Here is a 22,218-nt window from a genome sequence, read left to right as displayed (position 1 = left end):
TTATTATAAAAAATTGTTAGGCGGCCGTGCTCAAGTACGAGAACAACGTAATGAATATCAGACAATTCAACTGCTCGCCACATCCATACTGGCTGCCAAACTTTATGGATGTGTTCACGTGGTCCCTGCCCTTCGTCGGTGAAAAAGGTAAGAGATGACTTTTCAATGCCGTGATATCAAGAAAAACCACTCAGCCACAGGCATGTCATCGCGATATAATAAATAAACTTGATGGTTTATAGTTTCAAGAGTTTTTAAATATAATAAGAAGCCGAAGGAGTTGATAAAAGTGCTCGTTAAACTTAAGCTCGAAATTTTTTTATTTAAATTATTAATAAATATTACCGTAGACATTCATTGTTTTATTTTTTCACAGTAACTGAGATGCTGGTTAATGTATTGAATATTTGTTCGGATGACGAGCTCATGAGCGACGGAGACGACGCCCTCGAAGAAGGTAAAAAAATTATTTTTTTTATTATACACTTTTTTTATCTTCTATCGCCCTCCCATATATTTTAATTTATTCCTCTTATCAGTTACCCGCACTCTAAATCCGATAAAATAAATATAAAGATCAGAAAATACTCAACAAATCTCGGTTAATCTGTATTATCCGAGATTATATATATGTATAAATAACGTACGATTAGTAATCGGGAAAAAGTATAAAAGTAAAAAAGAAAAAAGCTATTTTTCATCAGCTATTTATCAAGTTGAAAAATTCAGATGCCTCGCGTCGAAATTGCGGAAATTCCACATCCACTATTACTACGTCGTGATGCAATTTCCACTAAAATTTATGGCCTATTTGCATTCCGCTCTCACATGTTCATTTTTACATTCCTACCGTCATTGCGTGGTAAAACAAACCTGATTTTTAATATTTTACTTGGACGTAATTTTTATAATTAATGTTCATACATTTTTAACAAAAATTAACATAATTAATTAACTAAGGCCAATTTAAATTAAAGCTCCCTGAAATTTCGACGTGAGGTATTCCATTCACTAAAAGTTATTTTTTAAATTACCCCCCCCCCCCATTACTTCTTAAAATATTTAACTAAAAAAATATTCTAAAATTATAATAATTGTCTGTTTACATATTTTACGCTGGTACGGACAGATGGTAAGAAAACATCAATCGACTGTGCCTTATATATCACTCACATATTCATATATCATATCATATCATATATACATATGCATATATATCATAAGGGATCAATCGAATCGAATTATTCGTAATTTTTGTAATTACTCGATTTGAATTAAGAAAATTTCGATCAGCTTTGAAATATTCAATTTTTATTTAATCGAGAGTTTAGTTTTCAAAGTAACAAAAAATAATTTTTTCGTAGATTTGAGTTTTATTTACCTCTGATAAAAATCTGAGTTGTTGGAAAAAATATTAAAATTTTAAGTTCAAAAAAAATTATCGGATTTGAATTAAGGTAAGACCCAGTACCCGATCAGGGAATTAGTACCCGATTACTCATGTATTTTTATATCTATACACGAAAAAAAATAAACTAAAAATTATAACCCGGAATCTAGGTGGAAATGTGGGGAATTTTAGTGTACCTGAAGATCGGAACGTTTTTCGTGACACGAAAATGAAAAAAAATTATGTACTAACTGCTTAAGGGGTAGTTCTGGAGGTTGAGGGTAGCCTAAGATTTTTAACTGACATACAAGCATCTACATGCGAAACATTTTTAAAAAACGCGAAATTCATTCGCGAAAAACGTTTCGATCTTCAGGTACATGAATTTCAACATTCCAAATAATAAATTTTATAATACGTCAATTTCTTAAGTATCTAATCACTTTATCATATTTATTCATCTTTTTATTATATCACTTTATGTAGTTTATTTTTTTTTGTGTATTTACTAAATACATTTATTCAAATTCATAAAGTCGTCGAGTACTAGTTCTCTGATCGAGCTCTAGGTCTTACCTTATTCAAAACTTCGAATTATTTGATTCGACTCAATATGAATAATTCGTAAATTCGAACTACTCGCACACCCCTAAAATATATATGCATATATATGTAATAATTTCATAATCATACTAATAATAATATTAATATTAAAACGCTTAATCAATCACAATCACCCACATCTACATGAACTAAAATTTATCACATCTCAACTATCGCCTTTATTTTACCAACTTATTATTATTTATATTTATTTATCACTGTGTACATACATTTAAATATTAAAACCACACAAATTACCATAGACTTCGTACGCTACCATAGTGCACATGAAAAAAATTTTCTAATTTATCTCTCTCTTATCGCAACTTTTCTCTCCTTTATTTATTATCTCGTGTACATATATAAATATATAAATATATTTAACCAACAGTATAACTATTTTCTCTCCACATTCTTCATAAAATATTTGCTTCTTAAAACATTATTTATCTTGTTTTACCCGAGCTACAGTCTACTATCTCAATACTCAATACACTTTTTCAACCCATTATTATTATTATTTTTTTTATTTTTATTACTCACCGTATTAGTGAAAAATAATTTTATCCGCTTCATCCATTAAATGAAGCCTCGGCTTCTCATGCTCGACAATATTTTTATTATTTTTTAAAACCCCTGCAACATGCGCCCCATTAAACTCCCGTACCATCAGCCATAAGTGTTTGATATTTATTTTCTTTAATGCATCGGTCATTAAAATTTATTGTTTACTATTATTTATTATTAATATAAATACGACCTCCATTCCATTCCATCTAAATATAAATTCACACTTCGAACTGGAATACGATGATTAGGATGCTTATTAAATGCTAGGAAATATTAAAGGAAATGAGATATTTACATATATATTACTTGAGCATTCGCTCCATCGATTTTCATTTCGAAATTGCCTTCTTGCAACTTTTATTATTATTTTTTATATATTCTTAAGAAAGATCATTATTGTATTTCATATATATATTCATTTTGTTCCCCTCTTAGCTCCTAATTAAAAATCTTCCACTTCAAATTCTAATTAAGCAAAAATATTATTATGTAGGGACAAGATTTTTGTTTTAATTTTGAAATGAATGGTTTAAATGTTTGATATTCCGGCGAAAATATTGATTTTACGGAAAAAGTTTTTAAACAATAGTTGTAGGAAATTTAATTTTCTAAAAAAAATGTCTCTTATGATTTTCTTATACGACCAATATTTTCACCGTAATTCCAAAATTAAGATTCATAATGAACGATTCAAATTTTTGTTAATTATAAAAATCTTAATTTTGAAATTACGGCTTCCTTATTAATCCTAAGGAAAAATTACAAGAGACATTATTTTTAGAAAATTTAATTTTGAACAACTTTTACTTGAAAAATTTTTCTATACGACCAATATTTTCACCGTAATTCCAAAATTAAGATTCATAATGAACGATTCAAATTTTTGTTAATTATAAAAATCTTAATTTTGAAATTACAGCTTCCTTATTAATCCTAAGGAAAAATTATAAGAGACATTATTTTTAGAAAATTGAATTTTAAACAATTTTTACTTCAAAAATTTTTCTTTACGACCAATATTTTTGCCGTAATATCAAAAATTTGATATCCTCAATAATTAATTGTCACATTTTTTAATTAAGGAAAAAATCCTGTCCTTAATTATCAGTAACAATAATTTTTATATATATATTTAATATGAATAGTAATCTTTCTTGACATTAATAGTGCAAACCATGGACACAATACCAAAATATATATACATTTATATGTGTATATATATATTATTTGAATTGATTAAACGCTAGATCCAATTTCCTCTGCTGGCTATGATATGGATTGGAATGACCCTTTTGTCCATTCCAAGTTAAATGCTCATACAATTTATTACTTGCACGTTAGTTTAATTTGTTTTATTTATACAAAACACGCTTTCGTTTACGCACTCGTTGACAAAAGCGTGATATTATTTTTTTTTATTTACTCATGACCATAAAAAATTTTATAACTCAAAAAATAAAAGTCTACTTGTACGCTTGCAGTAATTTTCTCAAAATAAAATAAAATAAATTCTAACGTTAAATATTATAAAGAACGGATAATTAAAAGTTTCAATGCAGTTATCAAAAATTTTAATTTTTAATCACAAGTTATTTAATCAAATATTGAAAAAAAAAAAAAACACGCCCAGATTTGCACTTTATTGTCTTTTATCGTACTCCTTCTTTATTATATTTGTGTCAATCACACTGGCCTTGGACTCCTCTTAAATCGGCACGACACTATGCTACTACTACCTCTACTACTTCTACTACTACCACTCAATACTCCGTTGATACGGGAAACTCCAACCCCATTAAGTCGCAGCCAAAGTCGTTGTCCAAAAAAAAAATGGTAAGTCCGCTTGATGACTTACATTGCAAAGTTAAAAAAATTAACTCAATACCATACGTGATTTAAACTGCCGCCAACCAATAAATTACATTCTCTTAATCGCGACTGTTAACGCGGACGTTGTATTTAATTCGCGTGTTTACGTTTCGTGTCGTTGTCGCTATTTTATTTGCTGCTGGATCCGCTTTTCATTGTTACCTACTGTCATTACACAACTTTTTTTTTTGTTAAATTATAAATTATTCAAATTCAAATATTACCCATTACGTATCACGTATCACGTATTTGCTGTTCTTATATATTTGTCTCATAAATTAAAAATCATTGTTGGCTTTAAATTTTTAAACTCGTCGCCTAGAATAGTTTTATGCAAAAAAAATTTATACAAAAAAAAAACTATTTATATTTATATACATATACATTTATAATTTGCAATTCATACATTCATCGACTGTTAAATTATTTCTATTTTATTTAACTCATATATTTATTTATTTTATTTTTAAAAAACAAATAAAAAAATATATATACTATTAATATTTATTATATTTTAAATTTTTAAAGTGCATAAATAATCTGATTCCTGAATAAATCTACAGTAAAACTAGTGAATATATACATATATTAATGTATAACATATAAATATAAATGAAAATAATCGTTAGCCAGTAGCGCGACTTCGTCACGAACGTTTTCACACGTATGTTATACTCTCATTATTATTATGCATAATAATATTTATTTTCCATTTTAAACAAAATATATATATATATAAATCTCTATATATATATAAACTATTCGTGTTTAAATCCTTGGATTTTATTTTTTCATTTTATTATTTTTATTTCATCGCCTCAATTATTACTGAATTAAATTAAATATATGTATATATATAATGAATACAATTATGTATATATATATCGTTGGCACTGAATTGTGTCCACGTTGCACGCGTCAAAATTATTACCGCTCACACGCTCACATTTATCTTATTTCACCCAAAAATTAAAAAAAAAAAGTTTGTATTTATTTGTTTGTTAGTCAAGAAAAATAAATAATTTTTTTTTTCACTTCTCTGTGGGCAAAGTTACACTGTATTAATACTAGTAAACTAAAAAAGTATAGGGAGAATTTATTTGTTGAAGTTATTTTTACTAACCCGTGTGTCGTGTTGATAAAGTTTTTATTTGATTTAATCTAACGCTTAACCATGTGTGGTATCGTGATTAAAAAATATAAATTACAAATAAACGTACGTTGATAAAATTAATCGGGTTATACAATAAGTAATAGACTTATTGAAGTGATAATTAAAGAGTAATTAGAGTTTTGTTTAGGGATAAAATTTAAGGAAAATAGAGGAGACGAATTGAAAGAAAAAAAAATATGTAATAGGGGATGTTTTATTTAAAAATCGATAAAACCAACAGGAGTTTTAAACAGTACTGGAGATAAGAGACAAAACCCACGGGCATCGATCAACCCTTTGAATCCCGGGTTAGTCCCCTACTCTACTAGCAAACGACGTCTCCAGCGTGCATCCAACCCCGTCGAGGCTGTGCTATCATCCCTCCTTAACCTCCGCTCTACTCTCGATATGCCCGGGCTCTACAATTCCGCCTTAACTTTTTTATAAATTTAACTCAACTATACTTAAATCAACCATCCATCTAAATCTATATCTGTCTATCTGTTGAAAAAAAAAAAAGAATTAAAACGTGTCGGTTTAAAAAATATCAAAACTTCACTTCCATTTCCCCGCATCTGGCCTTAACCTCGAGCTTTTATTTTTAAATTCAAATTCAAATCCTCTAACTATTATTCAAATACGGAAACAATTGTAACAAGCCTCTTTAGCTGTTATATATTTTTTACAGTTACTCAGCTTTATCACAACTCATGTTTCATTATATTATATTTTTTTTTTATTCATTTACTTTTACATTTTATTTTTATCTAATTTATTATCATATTAGTCCTGACGTATAGAAAAGTTATTAAAAAATTAAATTACAAATCTGATGCTATGAAGTTTTAAATTCTGAGTTTAAAATTTTTTTTAAATTTATCTCAACATTTTAGTTTAAAATTTTGTTAATTAAATTTAATAATGGGTAATTTAATATATATACCGAGTTTATTATAGTAAGATATGTTAATTATTAATTTAATATTCTGGTACACGTATAGTGTTATAGTTAATTAAAAGTATATATATATATATCTACATATATATTTATGTTCTTTAATTTACTATATAACTTTTCTATATGGGCATTAAATAATCCAACTGCATGTCACATCGTATCTATTTTATTTTACGTAAAATTAGTTTGTAAAATTATATTTATATGTAATATATATTTCTCTTTATATATTTGATAGCTAACATATATTAGTATCCATCATTTTTTTTTTATTTCAATTTAATTTTTTTTCCCGCTCAAAAATACTTCTGTTCAAATTCAAACGTGTCAAAAAAACCTGCAATAATTTATAACTGAGTTGTCCATTTTGAAATTTTTAAATAAAAAAAAATTAACTTTATCATTATTATTTAGCGACTCAATTTTTAAAAAAATTTGAAAATGTCCAAATTTTGTTATGATACTAAAGTTAGCAAACATCTAATAACTTTTGGATTTTTTTTTAGACGATAAACCATAAAAAAAAAATATTTGAAAAAATTGCACCTGTAGTTTTTTAAATTTTCTACATGTGCATATTTTTAGTTTATTTTTTTGCAATTGTTTTGTTGAAAAACAAAAATTCAAAAATTGTTAAATGTCTCCTAACTTCAAGATCATAATTTTGTTGTTAATTTTTATGACTGAAGTTAACCGACGTTTAATAATTTTTTAATTATTTTTCAAAACGATAAATTATGAAAAAAAAAATATTTGAAGAAAATGCACCTATAGTTTATTTAATTTTTTAAATGTGCATTTTTTTTTTTTTTTTGTAATTTGTTGAAAAAAAAAATCCGAAAATTGAACGTCTGTTAATTTCAGGATCAGTAATTTTTTATTTATAAAAAATAGTAAATTCATTTGAATTTTTTTTCGATTTATTTTCAAAACTCGATTATATAAAAAAAGGTCCAGATAAATTCTAATATATATAAATATAAATTTATTATCTCAGTTAACGTAATCCAAGAACGTGTAGTTTTTTATTTAAGAAATTTCTTTTGATCACGAACAGAATAATCCCCGTAGAGAATACACACGATTTTTCATATTATATATATATTTATATATAGATACATTATATAATAATATCCCTTGAAATATAATTCGAGTACTGTAGTTCGCTCTTCTTTACTCAACGACGTCAAGGGTCATATACTTTCCAAGTATCTTATATTATTATTCCCCATATTTTATTTTATTACTTTTCCACTTGTCGAGTTTTCCTTAAAATAATATTACCAAGAGCAAGAAAAATTTCTACTCACATTTTAAACTTTTTAACGTAAAACTTTTATCAGTAAATGCTCTTGTGTCCTTGTGTACGTGACATGACAATCTCATGATCCTCGACGTATTTCTTAAACTTCATTAATCTAATTTTTCTCTTTTGAGAGTTTATTTTTTTTTACAGGAAGCTTCTCTAAACATATGTTTATGCACAACTATATTTTACCGTAACAACTAGTCATTTTTTTTAACAACCAAAATTTCATTTAATTAATTCATTAGATTATTACTTTTTTCTTTTGTATATTAATTTCAAATCTTATGAGTACTCCATTTTTTTTTTTTAATTAATTAAAATCTCTAATAACTGATGAATAAAAAAAGATTTATGTATTCATTCGCGTAGATTTCATTTATTCTTTTTACAATTATTAAATATACATATTCATATATATATACATATATATGTTATATTGTAAAAAGGGTATTGTATAATTGTTAAAAGAATAATCATAATTTGCCTCAGGCAACTAACTCGCTCAATCTATTATTATTATTATTATTATTATTATTATTATTATTATTATTATTATTATTATTATTATTATTATTATTATTATTATTATTATTATTATTATTATTATTATTATTATTATTATCCAGTCCATGGTTATTAAAATTTATTATTGACTGAGTATTATTTTGATAAACTCAGTTAAAATCATTAAAAAAAATTTATTTGTTTAATACTCGAAGAAAAATGAAGATAAAAAATGTACAAATTTTGATTATGCTGCAGCTGCCCAATTTCGAAACAAAGTAACTGGCAAAAATAAAATTTTTGAAATATGGGGGATTCTCCGGTTTCCGTGGCGCCGTTAAATGACCGCGAATTCTTGATGACAGTAAAGTTAACAGACATTTTAAATTTAAATAAATTTTTTTAAATAGATAAATAATAAAAAAAATCTATTTATAAAAAAATGCACATGTAGAAAATTCAATAAACTATACCTGCAATTTTTTAAAATATTTATTTTTTTGTTAAAAATAATGAAAATGTTGTTAAATGTCTGCTAACTTTATAGTCATGAGTTCTTGTAGTACTCGACAAAATAAGACTTTCATAAAGAATAAAATTTTTCGATATCTCGCTTAGTTTTTTGAGAAAAATGCGATTTTTTAAAAAAAGTTAAATATTTCATAGATTTTAATATCCAATTTTTTTGTATTTTTTTCCGGAAAGTGCGTTTAAAGATGAAAATTTCGAAAAAAAAAACGTCTGAATTAGTCCATTTTTGAAGAAGTTGTAGCTATTTGATAAATAAATAGATTTATTTGACTGAACAAAATGATTTATTTCATTAAAACATATATTTGTTTATAGCTAACAAATGGCGCTACAGTGCAACCATTCAAATACACATTTGTTAACCATAAACAAATTATTATTTCATTCAAATCAACCATATCTTTGTCTCAAATAAGTATTGATTGGGTCCATTCAAATATGGGATTTATTTGCCTGAAACAAATCTTATTTGGCTCAAATAAATTCTTCTCTCAGTATTGGTGGCACCACGGAAACCGTAAACTTCCCAAAATAGGAATTGAAATGTTCACAAGACTTCACTGGAACTAAAAATAATAAAAAATCGATTTTTGAAAAATTTGTCCCTTACTGTGTTTTGAAATTGGGCAGCCGTGCTGTCGACGAAACGAAACAGGAAATTGAGTCTCAAAAAATTATTATGCTGCACTTCAAAAAATATCATCCATGTAAAATCTATCGATCATCGTAACAAAAATTATTTGTCTAAAATAGAAATTATAGTAGAGAATAAAAAATTCAAAGGCTTAAATAATTTTTTGGTAAGTCCACTTCCTGTTTCAAGTTTGCTTGACTGCATAATAAAAATACGTGCATTTTTTCTCCATTTTTTTCCGTTTGTAAGATGGATTCAAAAAATTATTTTGATAAAAAAAAAAAAAAATGGAGTCTCAGTAAGTTTGCTAGAAGTTTTTCCAAAAATCTAAACCCAATATATAATATAGTAATTCCCTTTAATTAAATAATATAAAATAATTAATAATAATTAGCACTAGCTTGAGAATGCAATTACTTATGCTGTGCACAAATTTTTTTTTGTCTGTTCTATGTGTTGTTTTATTTCCACACTTCTACCTTCGCTATAACTCTACTTCAATATATATTCGTCGCTGATAAACTTCTACATCACGTATCGCCACGATACCATCACCCTTTTAATTAAACAAATATATGTTAAATATGTGTAAATATATATTTAAAAAATCAAAAAAAAAAAAAAAAAAAATATGGGTGAATTGGTGCTGCTCTCACATTGGTACTTCTGTCCTTTAAATCACGACTTGCCGTTGACGTTGCCATCCACCGCCGCTAACTGTACGTTATTACACCTTGTAACGTGGTCCAATGGTTTACCCAACGTGCTCACAATCGAATTTCACCCCAATAATAAACGCGTACGGTGAGTTTTTTTTTTTACTTATATTCTCCATAATTAAATGTATGATAATTATAATAAATAATATTTATTCAATGGCCAATATTCAATTATTCAAATTTTACACAAAATTTACTAAAATCAATTTAAATTAAAAAATTATAAAATTATTTATTCACTTTTTCTTTTAAATAATTATTGATTTTAGTAATTATTTGTATTAGAATATTTGGCGGTTTAATTAGTAGTCGGTAAATAAAAAAATTGTTAAAAAAATATATAAATTAAATGACGATACTAAATTTGGCCGACGTCTACTAATTTTTGAATTTTTAAAAAACGACAAATTATAAAAAAAAAATAATTTAAAAAAATTGCACCTGTAGATTTTTTAATTTTCTACACGTGCATTTTTTTAGTTTTTTTTTTTCGTAATTAATTAGTAGAAAAAAATTCAAAAATTGTAAAATGTCTGCCAATTTCAGGATCATATTAAAAAATGGTCCTGGAGTTAGTAGACAATTGAAAATTTTCGCATTTTTTTTTTTAACAAATCAATTACAAAAAAAAAAAAAAAAAAAATATGCACCTGTAGAAAATTAAAAAAACTACAGGTACAATTTTTTAAAATTATTTTTTTTGTAATTTATCGTTTTTAAAAAAATCCGAAAATCATTTGACATTGGCGAACTTATGATCCTGAAGTTAGCAAACATTTAAAAATTTTTGAATTTTCGTTTTTCAATAAATCAATTGCAAAAAAATAATATAAAAATATGTACATGTAGAAAATTTAAAAAACTACAGGTGCAATTTTTTCAAATATTTTTTTTTTATGTTTTCTCGTCTGAAAAAAAATCCAAAAATTATTAGACGTCTGCCAACTTCAGTTTCATGGCGAACTTCAGTATCATATTAAATATGGGATAAAAAAAATTTTTTTTTAGACACAAGTAGTTGAGCATGAAAAAAAAAGCACGGAGAATGTGTAACTATTTTTAGGGATGTGTGAAAAATTTCAACAATTTAAAAAATCAGTACTTGTAAATTTTCAAAATATTTTTATAATTTTTTTAGCGCGAATTAAATATTTGAAATTGAAATTTAAAAATCGATTACATTCAAACTTTATTCGCACATCCCTATTATTTTAGAGTAAAAAAAGACCGCGGTTGTAAAAAAAATCAATTTCTATTGCGCGTAAAAAAAAAATTTTATTTTTAGATAAAAGAAAAAAAAACAGTTTAATTAAAACAATAACGTACTCTGCGGTTTACACTCAATATCGACATTAATATATTTAATATCATATATTATCTCTATTTTAAAGTATATATTTTTCGTTATATATTTACTGCATGCGTGACGGTGTATTGATTATTATTAAATCGAGAGCGTTACGGATATCGAGTTTCCTCGTTAATGAGATACGACAATTTAGGGCATGATCGCCTGGAATTCATGAGCATGCGATCAAACTTTCCCGTCCTAATATCAGTACGGTCTTTTTAGTCAACTTTATTTTATAAATAATAAATAAAATTACAAATAAATTTATTTTTTATGTGTAATTACTTTTTATACGAGCGAACATCTCTTTGTATCAAAAGAATTTCCTGTAATACTAGTCTAGGTCGTTCAAAAAAAATTCAAACCGGACAGTAGAGTCAACAAAAAACTCCGATCGTTTGATAAAATAGTTCGTGGGGATCAAATAGATCAGAATCTTTTGCACTCGTATTGAGTAAAATTCTTTTAAAACTCGAGTAACAAAAACTGTAATAAAAAATCATGTGATTAAAAAAATATATTTACAAAATATATATAAAATTATTTCCCTGTACTGCATGCGCATGTTATGTATAATGCATCTGTTAAACACTCAGCGTGTGCAGCTTTTAATGCACGCAGTAATTAAAATAATAAATATATTTTTACGCGCCGAATAACGCCACGTGTTTTTTTTTAAATATTTATTACTATCATATTTTTTTAAAAATTAAATTAAAGCTCACGTTGTGATTTTCATAAATTATTCTGCCGATTTAAATTTAATTATTTTAATAAATACTGTGCAATTTTATATTTAATAAGGGCATATATTGTAGTCATATTAAATATCAAGGAAAATTTATTATTAATTTTATCCATTCATTTTTTTTTTAATATTTAAGTATGAGGATGTAAAATAATTTTAGGAGCACGAATTTTTAAATTTCGCGGGTAAAAAAATTAATGATTGTGGAATTTAATTAAATGAATAAATTTTCCTTATTGAATTAATTAATTAAAATAATTTAGAAGGTTTTTTTAATAATAAATTTGAATTAAATAGGTGCAGCAGCGAATTTACGCAAGGAAGTCATCAGGAACAAAATCAGAGCGATTGGAAAAATGGCACGAGTATTTTCCGTCCTCAGGTAAATGATACACATAAAAAATCGGGAGTTAATTCGGAGTGATTTGAATTTTATTTAAATCCACATTCACTGAGATTCGGAGTTTTACTATTAAAATAAACTCCCCTTGGAGTAAATTTCACTCCGGAGTATTAAGTAAATAAAAATTTATTTTCTCCGCATTCACTACAGATTTAATCTGCGTTCACTTCGAAAATTTTTTGCAGTGTAATAATTAGGGTCAGGATTTCGCGTTAATTTAAAAATAATTAATAATTAGTGGTGTGAAATTTTTGATATTACAAGGAAAATATTAGTCTTTTGAAAAAAGTTTTCAAACAAAAGTTGTAGGAAATATAATTTTCTAAAAAAAATGTCTGATATAATTTTTTTTTAGGACTAATAAGAAAGCCGTAATTTCAAAATTAAGATTTTCATAATTAACAAAATTTTGAATCATTCATTATGAATCTTAATTTTTGAATTACGGCGAGAATATTGGTCGTATAAAAAAATCATAAGAGACATTTTTTTAATAAAACTAAATTTCCTACAACTTTTGTTTAAAAACTTTTTCTGTAAGACCAATATTTTCGCCGGAATATCAAACATTTGAACTATTCTTTTCAAAAATAAGGCAAAAATCTTGACCCTAGTAATAATAGGTAGTATTATTATTAGTCGTGCCGTCAACTGATCCCAACAATTTTATACCACGACAAGTGATCCCTACAAATTGATCCCACCGACATCTGATCCCATCGTCAATTGATTTTTATCAACAACTAACTTAATTTTTTATATTTACAACAGTGAATTTATTTACTCATGTCATAGTAATTAATTAATAATGAATTATTTTATGAAATTGTCTGTGGGATCAATTATCGTGAGATCAGTTGTCTAGGATCAGTTGTCATGGAACCTTATTATTATTATAAAAATGTTAATAAATGTAATAAAAAATATTGATAATGATAATTTAATTTCAGAGAGGAGAGCGAGAGTGTATTGCAGTTGAAAGGACTTACGCCCACGGGTGCTCTTCCTTTGGGAGCACTGTCAGGTGGCAAGACGTCTCTGAAAAACGGTAAGACTAAAAGCCAATAAAGATAGTCTGGACAATTTGACATAAAAAATATATATATATGATAAAAGCATTAAGCGATGATCAATAATATATAGTTTTATATATTAAGATAAAATAGTTAAATATTTATGAGAATGAGATAAGTTGAGTAGAGGCATAAAATAAAAATAAAATGTTACAGCGCTCCAAGGATTCTCACCGAACCACAAAATTACGTCGTTCGCTGAGGCCAAGGGTCTCGATGCCATAAACGAGAGAATGCCACCGCGAAAAGACGCACCTCCTACGCCAGTAAATGAAGAAAAACCCGTGATAAAACCTGCGGCAGCAGCTACTGGAGAAAAGCGGGACCAGTGCACACCTCAGCCCCACTCGTGAGTCTCATAAACGTCTTATTTGAGGTAAAAAAAATTTATTTTACTACAATTTACTTTTTTTTTTAAGTTTTAATTGAATAATTAAGGGGGATAGCCACTGTGAAATTTCAAAAAAAAATTTTTTTTTTTTTTTATTAAATCAAAGTGTATATATTCAAAAATATATATCTAAAGTTTTATATGAAAATTCCGAATATTTTTCAAGTTATAGTCATTTTTGTGACAGCGCGTCAACTGACCGCTGCATCGACTAAAAACTTTAAACGCATTTTTCTCGAAACTACTTTTTTGAACTGGTGGCATCTGTAATTTGCATAAATATCACCCGATTCGCAACTTTTTTTTTGCCGTATTCGTCTATTCATTAGCTATAGTTGCACACAAGGGATTTTGAAAATTTTGATTTTTAAGATTTTTTAGGGCTGTTTGAATCCAAAAAAATGAGAAAAAATAACGAAAAAATTTTTAATATGTCGCCATTTTTTTTCAAATTCAAATTTTCAAAATCCCCTATGAGCAAAGATAACCACATGCATACAAATTACAATGCCGTTTGGTTTTTTTGTTTCTGATAATCCGTTTTTGAGTTAAAGATGACACCGTGGTGGGGGAAATTTTTTTGTTGCTCCACAAAAATGCTTATAACTTTGCAACAACATGATATTTTTCAATGAAAATTTAGGAGAATTATCTTCAATGTATACTTTAGAAAACAAAAAAAACCCGATCCCCAAATTCCTTTATTATTCCAGTCAAAAAAAATCACCTATTTTTTCGATCCTCACAGTGGCTATCCCCCTTGACTGATTTATTTTAAAAAAAAAAAAAAGTGAATTTATTATTACAGAAATTATTAACTGTATGAAATTAACCCATTGACTTTTAATTTCCAGGTGACAATGAGTTTTTAAAATCTCATTGCTCTTTAAAATCATCAATGTTACATTGCTCGTCTACCCTAAATTAGAAATAGCCGTTGTATTTGCATCGAGCCAAACCAGATAACCAAGAGGATAAACATTAAAAAATTTTAAAAAAATTAAAAAAAAATTAAAAACAAAAAAAATTATAAAAAAAAAAAAGAAGAAAAAGAAAAAGAAGAATAAAAGGATACGTGACATCTCATCACCGACTCGTATACTTAAAATACATGCGCAGACATCCATACATACATTTTTAAATATATATATATATATATATATATATATATTTATGTGCATACATATACATATATTCATATATATATATAATGTCAAGGTGAATAATACATGTTAGACGAATATATGAGAATGTAAAATGATGTTTTAAAATGTACATATAAAAATGCATAATTCTTTCACGCGTGCGTGAAGAAATACAAGTTTAGTAAAACGTCAGAAATGAACAACGCCCACCTTATAAACACTACATTCTTATAAATTATTTCAAAACTAAGACAGGTGTTACAATTAAATATTTTTTTTACCAAAAGAAAATTCGATTTAAAACTTATCACAGAAAAAAAAAATTCTTGGCGCAAAAAAATCTTTGCACCTTGAAATTAAAAAAAAAATTTTCTCAGGACTAGAAAAAATTTATTGTGCCAAGAAATTATTTTTTTTCTGTGTAAGCAGCAAAAGTTAAATAATTAAAAAGTTTTGATTTTCTGATCCCGCATTAATTTCAATAACAAATTTGTCTTTGCGTATCCATAGCTAGTTAGTGTATAAATAAAATATGTAGGGTATATGTATGTACATTTTGGAGCCATCAAATAGACATTCCCGTATATCGCGTTACGTCCCAAGAGAATACACAATACAGGATACATAACATAACACAACACAACACAACACACACGACGAGAACAGAGCACACGCCCAGCAATATACAGACGGAAGTTAAATGCCAGTGACAGTATGTATGGTTTATTAATGAAAATGAAGTTAAAAAATAATAATTCAATGATTGCACACCGTAATGGCAGCTGGTCTGCCGCGGGTGGATGGACCTTCGTTCCTACTTCAAGCTTACTGAGAAATAATTATTATTATTTAATATATATACATATATATAATTAAATATACATATATTATACAAACACCTTTTCATTAAACGTACACGCGAGAAATACAAGCGACCACGATTATTTACTGAGTACAAGTGTCGGTCTGCAAAATAATGCCAACTTTTAAGTCTCATTAAACATTTTGTTAATTAAATTTATTTATTTGTTTGTTTGTTTACTTGTTCATTACTGATAACGCCGTTTGGAGCTCTGAGTTTTTCTTTATTAATTACATCGGTTAATTGTTATTTATAATTAGAAATAGTTTAATTAAGCGCAGTATTGCCATTACAAACACACATTTTTTTTTCCTTTAAAAATCGCGTTGAAAAAAAAAAAAGGGTATTTTATTTCTTGCCGTTAATTAGCTATGGGCATAATTAAAATTATCTTCACCTTGACTAATTACTTTAACCTTTATTAGTAAAATATTTAAAAAAATATAAATACGAGCTCGGAATTGTGATAAGATCATTGGAGATCAAGTAAAATCTAGTCAACGCAAATTAAATAAAAAAAAACAACAATTCTTAATATTCTTTTTCTTCTTTTTAAATAATCTCATAAAAGTGCAATATCGCTATTTGAATCTCAGGTTAATTGTTTAATGGACTGTATTTATTTATCCATGCTGAATTTATTTCATTAATTATTGTTTAAGATAATAAATAATTATTAAGGTCATTCTCAGACCCCCGCTTTTTAAAAATATCCAATGACATTTAGCTGACAAGTTCATCAAAATTTTATCGAATGATTTTAAAAAATTGAAACATTGATTGAAAGAAAAATTTCGCCGGGATAAAATTTTGAAAAATTACTTGCAGTTGACATCAATTAGAAGTCAAATAAAATTTTTAAATTCTAATTATAACTGTCTTGAAAATTTAGGGAAATTTATTTTCCAAATTTCATTTGACTTCTAATTGATGACAACTGTAAGTAATTTTTTTTCGGCGAAATTTTCCTTTCTTCAATTAAGGCTTCAATTTTTTTTAATTAATTGATAAAATTTTGACACATTTGACAGCTCAGTCATCTAAAATTTTATTGATTAATTTTAAATAATTGAAGTATTAATTGAAAGAAAAATTTCGCCGGGATAAAATTTTTAAAAAATTACTTGCAGTTGACATCAATTAGAAAATAAATTTCAATGTCAAAAATTTTTTAATTTTAATTATAAATGTCATGAAAATTTATTTTCCAAATTTCATTTGACTCCTGATTGATGTCAACTGTAAGTAATTTTTAAAAAATTAATTTTCGGGAAATTTTCTTTTTTCCAAATAATGCTTCAATTTTTTTTTAATTCATTGATAAAATTTTGATACATTTGACAGCTCGGTAATCAAAAATTTCATCGATTAATTTTAAAAAATTGAAGTATTAATTGAAAGAAAAATTTCGCCGGGATAAAATTTTTTAAAAATTACTTGCAGTTGACATCAATTAGAAAACAAAAGTTTTAAAATAAATTTCAGTGTAAAAAATTTTTAAATTCTAATCATGAACATCAAAAATTTAACGGAAATTTATTTTCCAAATTTAATTTGACTTCTAATTGATGACAACTAAGTAATTTTTTAAAAATTATTTTTCAGGAAATTTTCCTTCTTTCAATTAAGGCTTCAATTTTTTTTTAATTAATTGATAAAATGTTGACACATTTGACAGCTCAAGGAAAATTTTCAAAAAGTGGAGGGAATTGTCTGAGAATGTCCTTAATAATTAACGGATGTTACGTATCGAGACTCCAGACGGCTGCAGTTAAAAAAAAATGAATCTCGCGATAAATATGAATTAATTAAAAATAAATGATGTGAGGATTTATAGATTAATTATATAAATAATAATAATTACTATAATAATATTAATAATAATAATAATGTTAAGCCATGACACTTCGGTCCCTTTTTAAATAATAAAATTAGCGCTCGTTATTTTAAAAGCGCATCGAATGCACTCGCATCCACGCGAGAAGAGTGAGAAATCAGCAACAAATAAATAAATAATAATAACAATAGCGGTATTTATTTAAAATAAAAATTGCATTGGGGATCGTAAGGAATAAAATGGTAAAAAAATGATAAATAAAAACTAGCGTTAAAGATTTTAAATGTGTGTTGCTATCGAAATAAAACTGGACGAGTATTCAATAAAATCCGAGTGTCGTTTTTAAATATTAAGTACACAGAAAGCGGAGTCTTTGCCGATACCAACTCTAAGTATGAGCCTGAGGTTTTAATTCCCTTCGTGCATTGTCGCGCTATAAAATTTAAATTTTAACAAAATTTATTAAAAATATCACTTACATATTACATTTATTCTACACGTAATCCCTCATTTTTAATCCACCGCCTCAGTTACATATGTTGTATATCGTTAACTATAATATTAATGTAAACATTAATTAATTAATTCATTAATTAACTAATACATATGCGTACAATGAGAAAAATATCGCCTCACTAATTCCAAAAGGACTTTTTTTTTATGAAATTTTAGGAAACTCTCTAAAGTCAAAAGGGCGCGTAATTTTTTTTTGAATCCTTAATCATATTGTCGACTTTTTCTGCAGCTTAAAATTTTGAAAATAAATTTTTAGCTGTAGGTAAAAGACCCAGTACTCGATCACTCATATATTTGTATATCCCTGATCGGGTACTAGGTCTTTTACTTACAGCTAAAAATGTTTTTCCAAAATTTTAAGCTGCAGAAAAAGTCGACAATATGATTAAGGATTCAAAAAAAAAAATTACGCGCCCTTTTGATTTCAAATTTTATAAATAAAGCCAAAAGGGCGTATAAATTTTTTTTATTACCAACCGTTTTGTAGACTGATTCTAAGGGAAGAGACCCAGTACCCAATCAGGGAACTAGTACCCGATAACTCATATATTTGTATATCTATATTTAGTAAAATTTATTAAATATCGATATACAAATTCATGAAGTAATCGAGTACTAGTTCACTGATCAGAAACTAGGTTTTTTACTTACAGCTAAAAATTTTTTTTCAAAATTTTAAGCTGCAGAAAAAGTCTACAATATGAAGGATTCAAAAAAAAATTACGCGCCCTTTTGGTTTCAAATTTTATAATCAAAGCCAAAAGGGCGTAAAATTTTTTTTCCAATCGTAGATTTATTTTATAACTAAAAACTGAAAAAAAAAAATTCAAAAGCCAAAAGGTCATTTAAATTCCGCGCCCTTTTGGTTTTTGAAATTTTCAGCTTTAGCATAAGTCCGCATTGTTAAGGATTAAAAAAAAATTATACGCCCTTTTGGTTTTAAATTTCCAACTAAAGTCAAAAGCGCGTAAAAAATATATGTCCTTTTATAATTAGTGATGCGATATATAAATATATAAAGAAATAAACGCATGGCAAAGATCCCTTTCGTGTTAACCGAGGGTTTAAAAAATAATAAAATATCTCTTTCTCAATCTGTCTCTTAATCTTTCTTTATCTTCACTTAAATAATTATTATTATAAAATATTAATAATAAAATAATAATAATAATATTAATATTAATAACAAATAAAAATAATTCTATCTCTCTTTGCTACCAAGTTGTACTTATTCTTAATTTACTTGTACAAATAAATAAAAAAAAAAATAATTAAAAAATGTGTTAAATAAAATACATTTTATGATAAATATTATTAATTATTAATTATTACTATTAATTAATTAACGTACATGAAATAAAAAAAAAGTAATCATACATATATGTATGTGTAATGTTGTAAATACATGTATGTATGTATGTGTACGTATATCATAATAATAAACTTACTATTCATTAATATCACTATCGAAAATTTAAATTACTACTACTGTTTAATTATAATTATAATTATATTAATAATAATAATTATATTAATTAAATAAAAAAAAATAACGAATAGAGTGAGTGAAGAGTATGGATCATTTTGCCGACAGGTGTTAACTCTGGTCATACATCCTAGTGCGAGCTGGATAAATTTAAAAATTAATACGATAGGAATGTTGTTAAAAAAATAATTAAAAATATAAATATATATAAATAAATAAATAAACATAATAAGATCTAATGCAAGAAAATGCAATTTTGAATAACTCTTCTCCGTGTGTAAAGCTATGAATTAATAAGTCGTTGAATCAATACAATGATTAATATTTATAATTAATGATTAATTATTAATAATTAATAATTAATTTAAACAAATTAATAAACAAATGTGTATATGAATGGAGTTGTAAACGTGTTCAAGATATCCGTATTCATTTAAAACTTTTATTTTTATTTTTTATTTATTTTCATTTTTTTTTCTGCAATTAATTTTTTTTTTGGTACTGCAATGAAGGTCATCTTTTACTACATATATTTAAATATATAAATTTTTTCCTGTAAAATTATTAAAATAAATGTTGGATTTAAATTTTAGTTGTTAATTTTCTTTTTTTTTTGTATGGAAATTTGCATCTAATTTTAGAAATGGAAATTTAATTTAATTTGAATGAGTTAATTATTTTTGATTGTAATTTAAAAAAAAAAATCTAGTGTGTATTGACGAAAATAATGTAAGATCGTCAATAAATAATTAAGTGAATGATTGAGTGTAGAAAACAGGGGACAGAAAATGTCCCAGCGCCTTTCTCTCAGACTGACGAGCTGAAAATTTCAAAATTATCGATCGAGTATCTCGCAATTCATACTGTGTATTGTGAATGGTTTATTATTATTCTTATTATTATTATATAGTACGGGTATTAATACTCAGATGATAATTTTTGAATTACGAGCAACTCAAGTCTATTAAAAAAAAAACTTTTAAAAATATTTAAAATTTCGTAGTCACTTTTTCTGTCACTCGCATATGTTTATAAATACCTTTAGATAACTTATTATATAGTTGTACAATATACAGATTGGTCAAAACAACATGTGGTAAAAATAATTATAAATTGATAAAAATTGAGGTATTCGTTGCTTACCGTTTTATTACCAATCAATTAAATGATAAATTATATTAATTACTAAAAACAACAAATTTTTTTTTTACATGTAATTAAAAAAAATTGATGAGTACAGTCGAATTCGTGACAAAATTTCCTCTCATTTGAGTACCCACATCAATATATTAAAAAAAAAATATTTTCCGCGAATCAACCGCGAGTTAATTCGCGGACAATTAATGAGTCCTTGACTTAATTTAAATATATCGATGTTGGTACTCATTTTAAAGGAAATTTTGTCTCTGTTATGAAAATCAGATTCATTTTATAAAAAAAAAAAATTTCAAAAATCCATTTTTGAGCAGAAAAAAAATTTAGTTTTTGCAGGCATTTATTTTTGTAATTGCAACTGATACCTCAAATAATAAATTTTAAACACTTCTAGAAAATGCGCACAAAAATTTATCATTTATTTATTTTATTTACTAATAAAATTATAAAACATTAATGGAATTAAACCGATAAAATTATAAATAAATAATAACCAGTCTGTATATATTGATATCTATTGCATATAATCATCAGTCTTCAAAAAATTCTAAAATATTTCTTCCCGCTGAGTGGTACGTGCAATTTTAACAAAACTCTTATAATGAAATATTCATAAATATATAATAAATAAAATATAAACAATCATAAATAATAAATTTTAAATTCTATTAAATTATAAAATAAAAAATTATAACGCGCGTACAACTCAAACGTCCAGAATTATAATTTTTTCACATTCTCATACTAAATTAACCGCTAAAATGTATTGACAGTATGAAAGTACTACTATCATTTAATAATTAATAAACATTTAAAACAAATATAACTCATGTAATTTATAAATTGTACTTTTATTTATATTTATATTTTAAATTATAAACACATTAACATTTAATATCCGACAGTCAGATCAATTTAAATCTTCTCCGTTTAAACACTGGGTAAATAAATTTATCATTGAAAGTAAGGATGAAGTATTTGGTCACTGTTTTAATAATTAATTTACTTACT

General features: G+C 25.8%; 1 protein-coding gene across 6 annotated transcripts in view; it reads left to right on the top strand.

Moving 5' to 3' along the window:
* LOC130676578 (uncharacterized) overlaps positions 1–20,209 on the top strand; it is a 58,747-nt gene extending 38,538 nt beyond the window's left edge. The window contains exons 8-14 of one of the 6 annotated variants that reach the window (XM_057482905.1): positions 21–147; positions 377–457; positions 4,364–4,396; positions 12,646–12,721; positions 13,693–13,790; positions 13,972–14,191; positions 15,061–20,209. In XM_057482905.1, the coding sequence (XP_057338888.1) occupies positions 21–147; positions 377–457; positions 4,364–4,396; positions 12,646–12,721; positions 13,693–13,790; positions 13,972–14,168 (612 nt within the window). In that variant the 3' untranslated portion in view covers positions 14,169–14,191; positions 15,061–20,209. Of the gene's footprint in view, positions 1–20; positions 148–376; positions 458–4,363; positions 4,397–12,636; positions 12,722–13,692; positions 13,791–13,971; positions 14,192–15,060 lie in introns of all 6 variants that reach the window. The other 5 variants (XM_057482904.1, XM_057482903.1, XM_057482906.1 and 2 more) reach the window with 5 other exon arrangements.
* The last annotated feature ends 2,009 nt before the right edge of the window (positions 20,210–22,218 follow it).

The sequence above is a fragment of the Microplitis mediator genome, chromosome 10 (genome assembly GCF_029852145.1).
Source record: "Microplitis mediator isolate UGA2020A chromosome 10, iyMicMedi2.1, whole genome shotgun sequence".
In the NCBI taxonomy this organism is placed as follows: Eukaryota; Metazoa; Arthropoda; class Insecta; order Hymenoptera; family Braconidae; genus Microplitis; species Microplitis mediator.
Note: the sequence above shows the minus strand (reverse complement) of the source record. Positions and strands in the feature narration are given on the sequence as shown.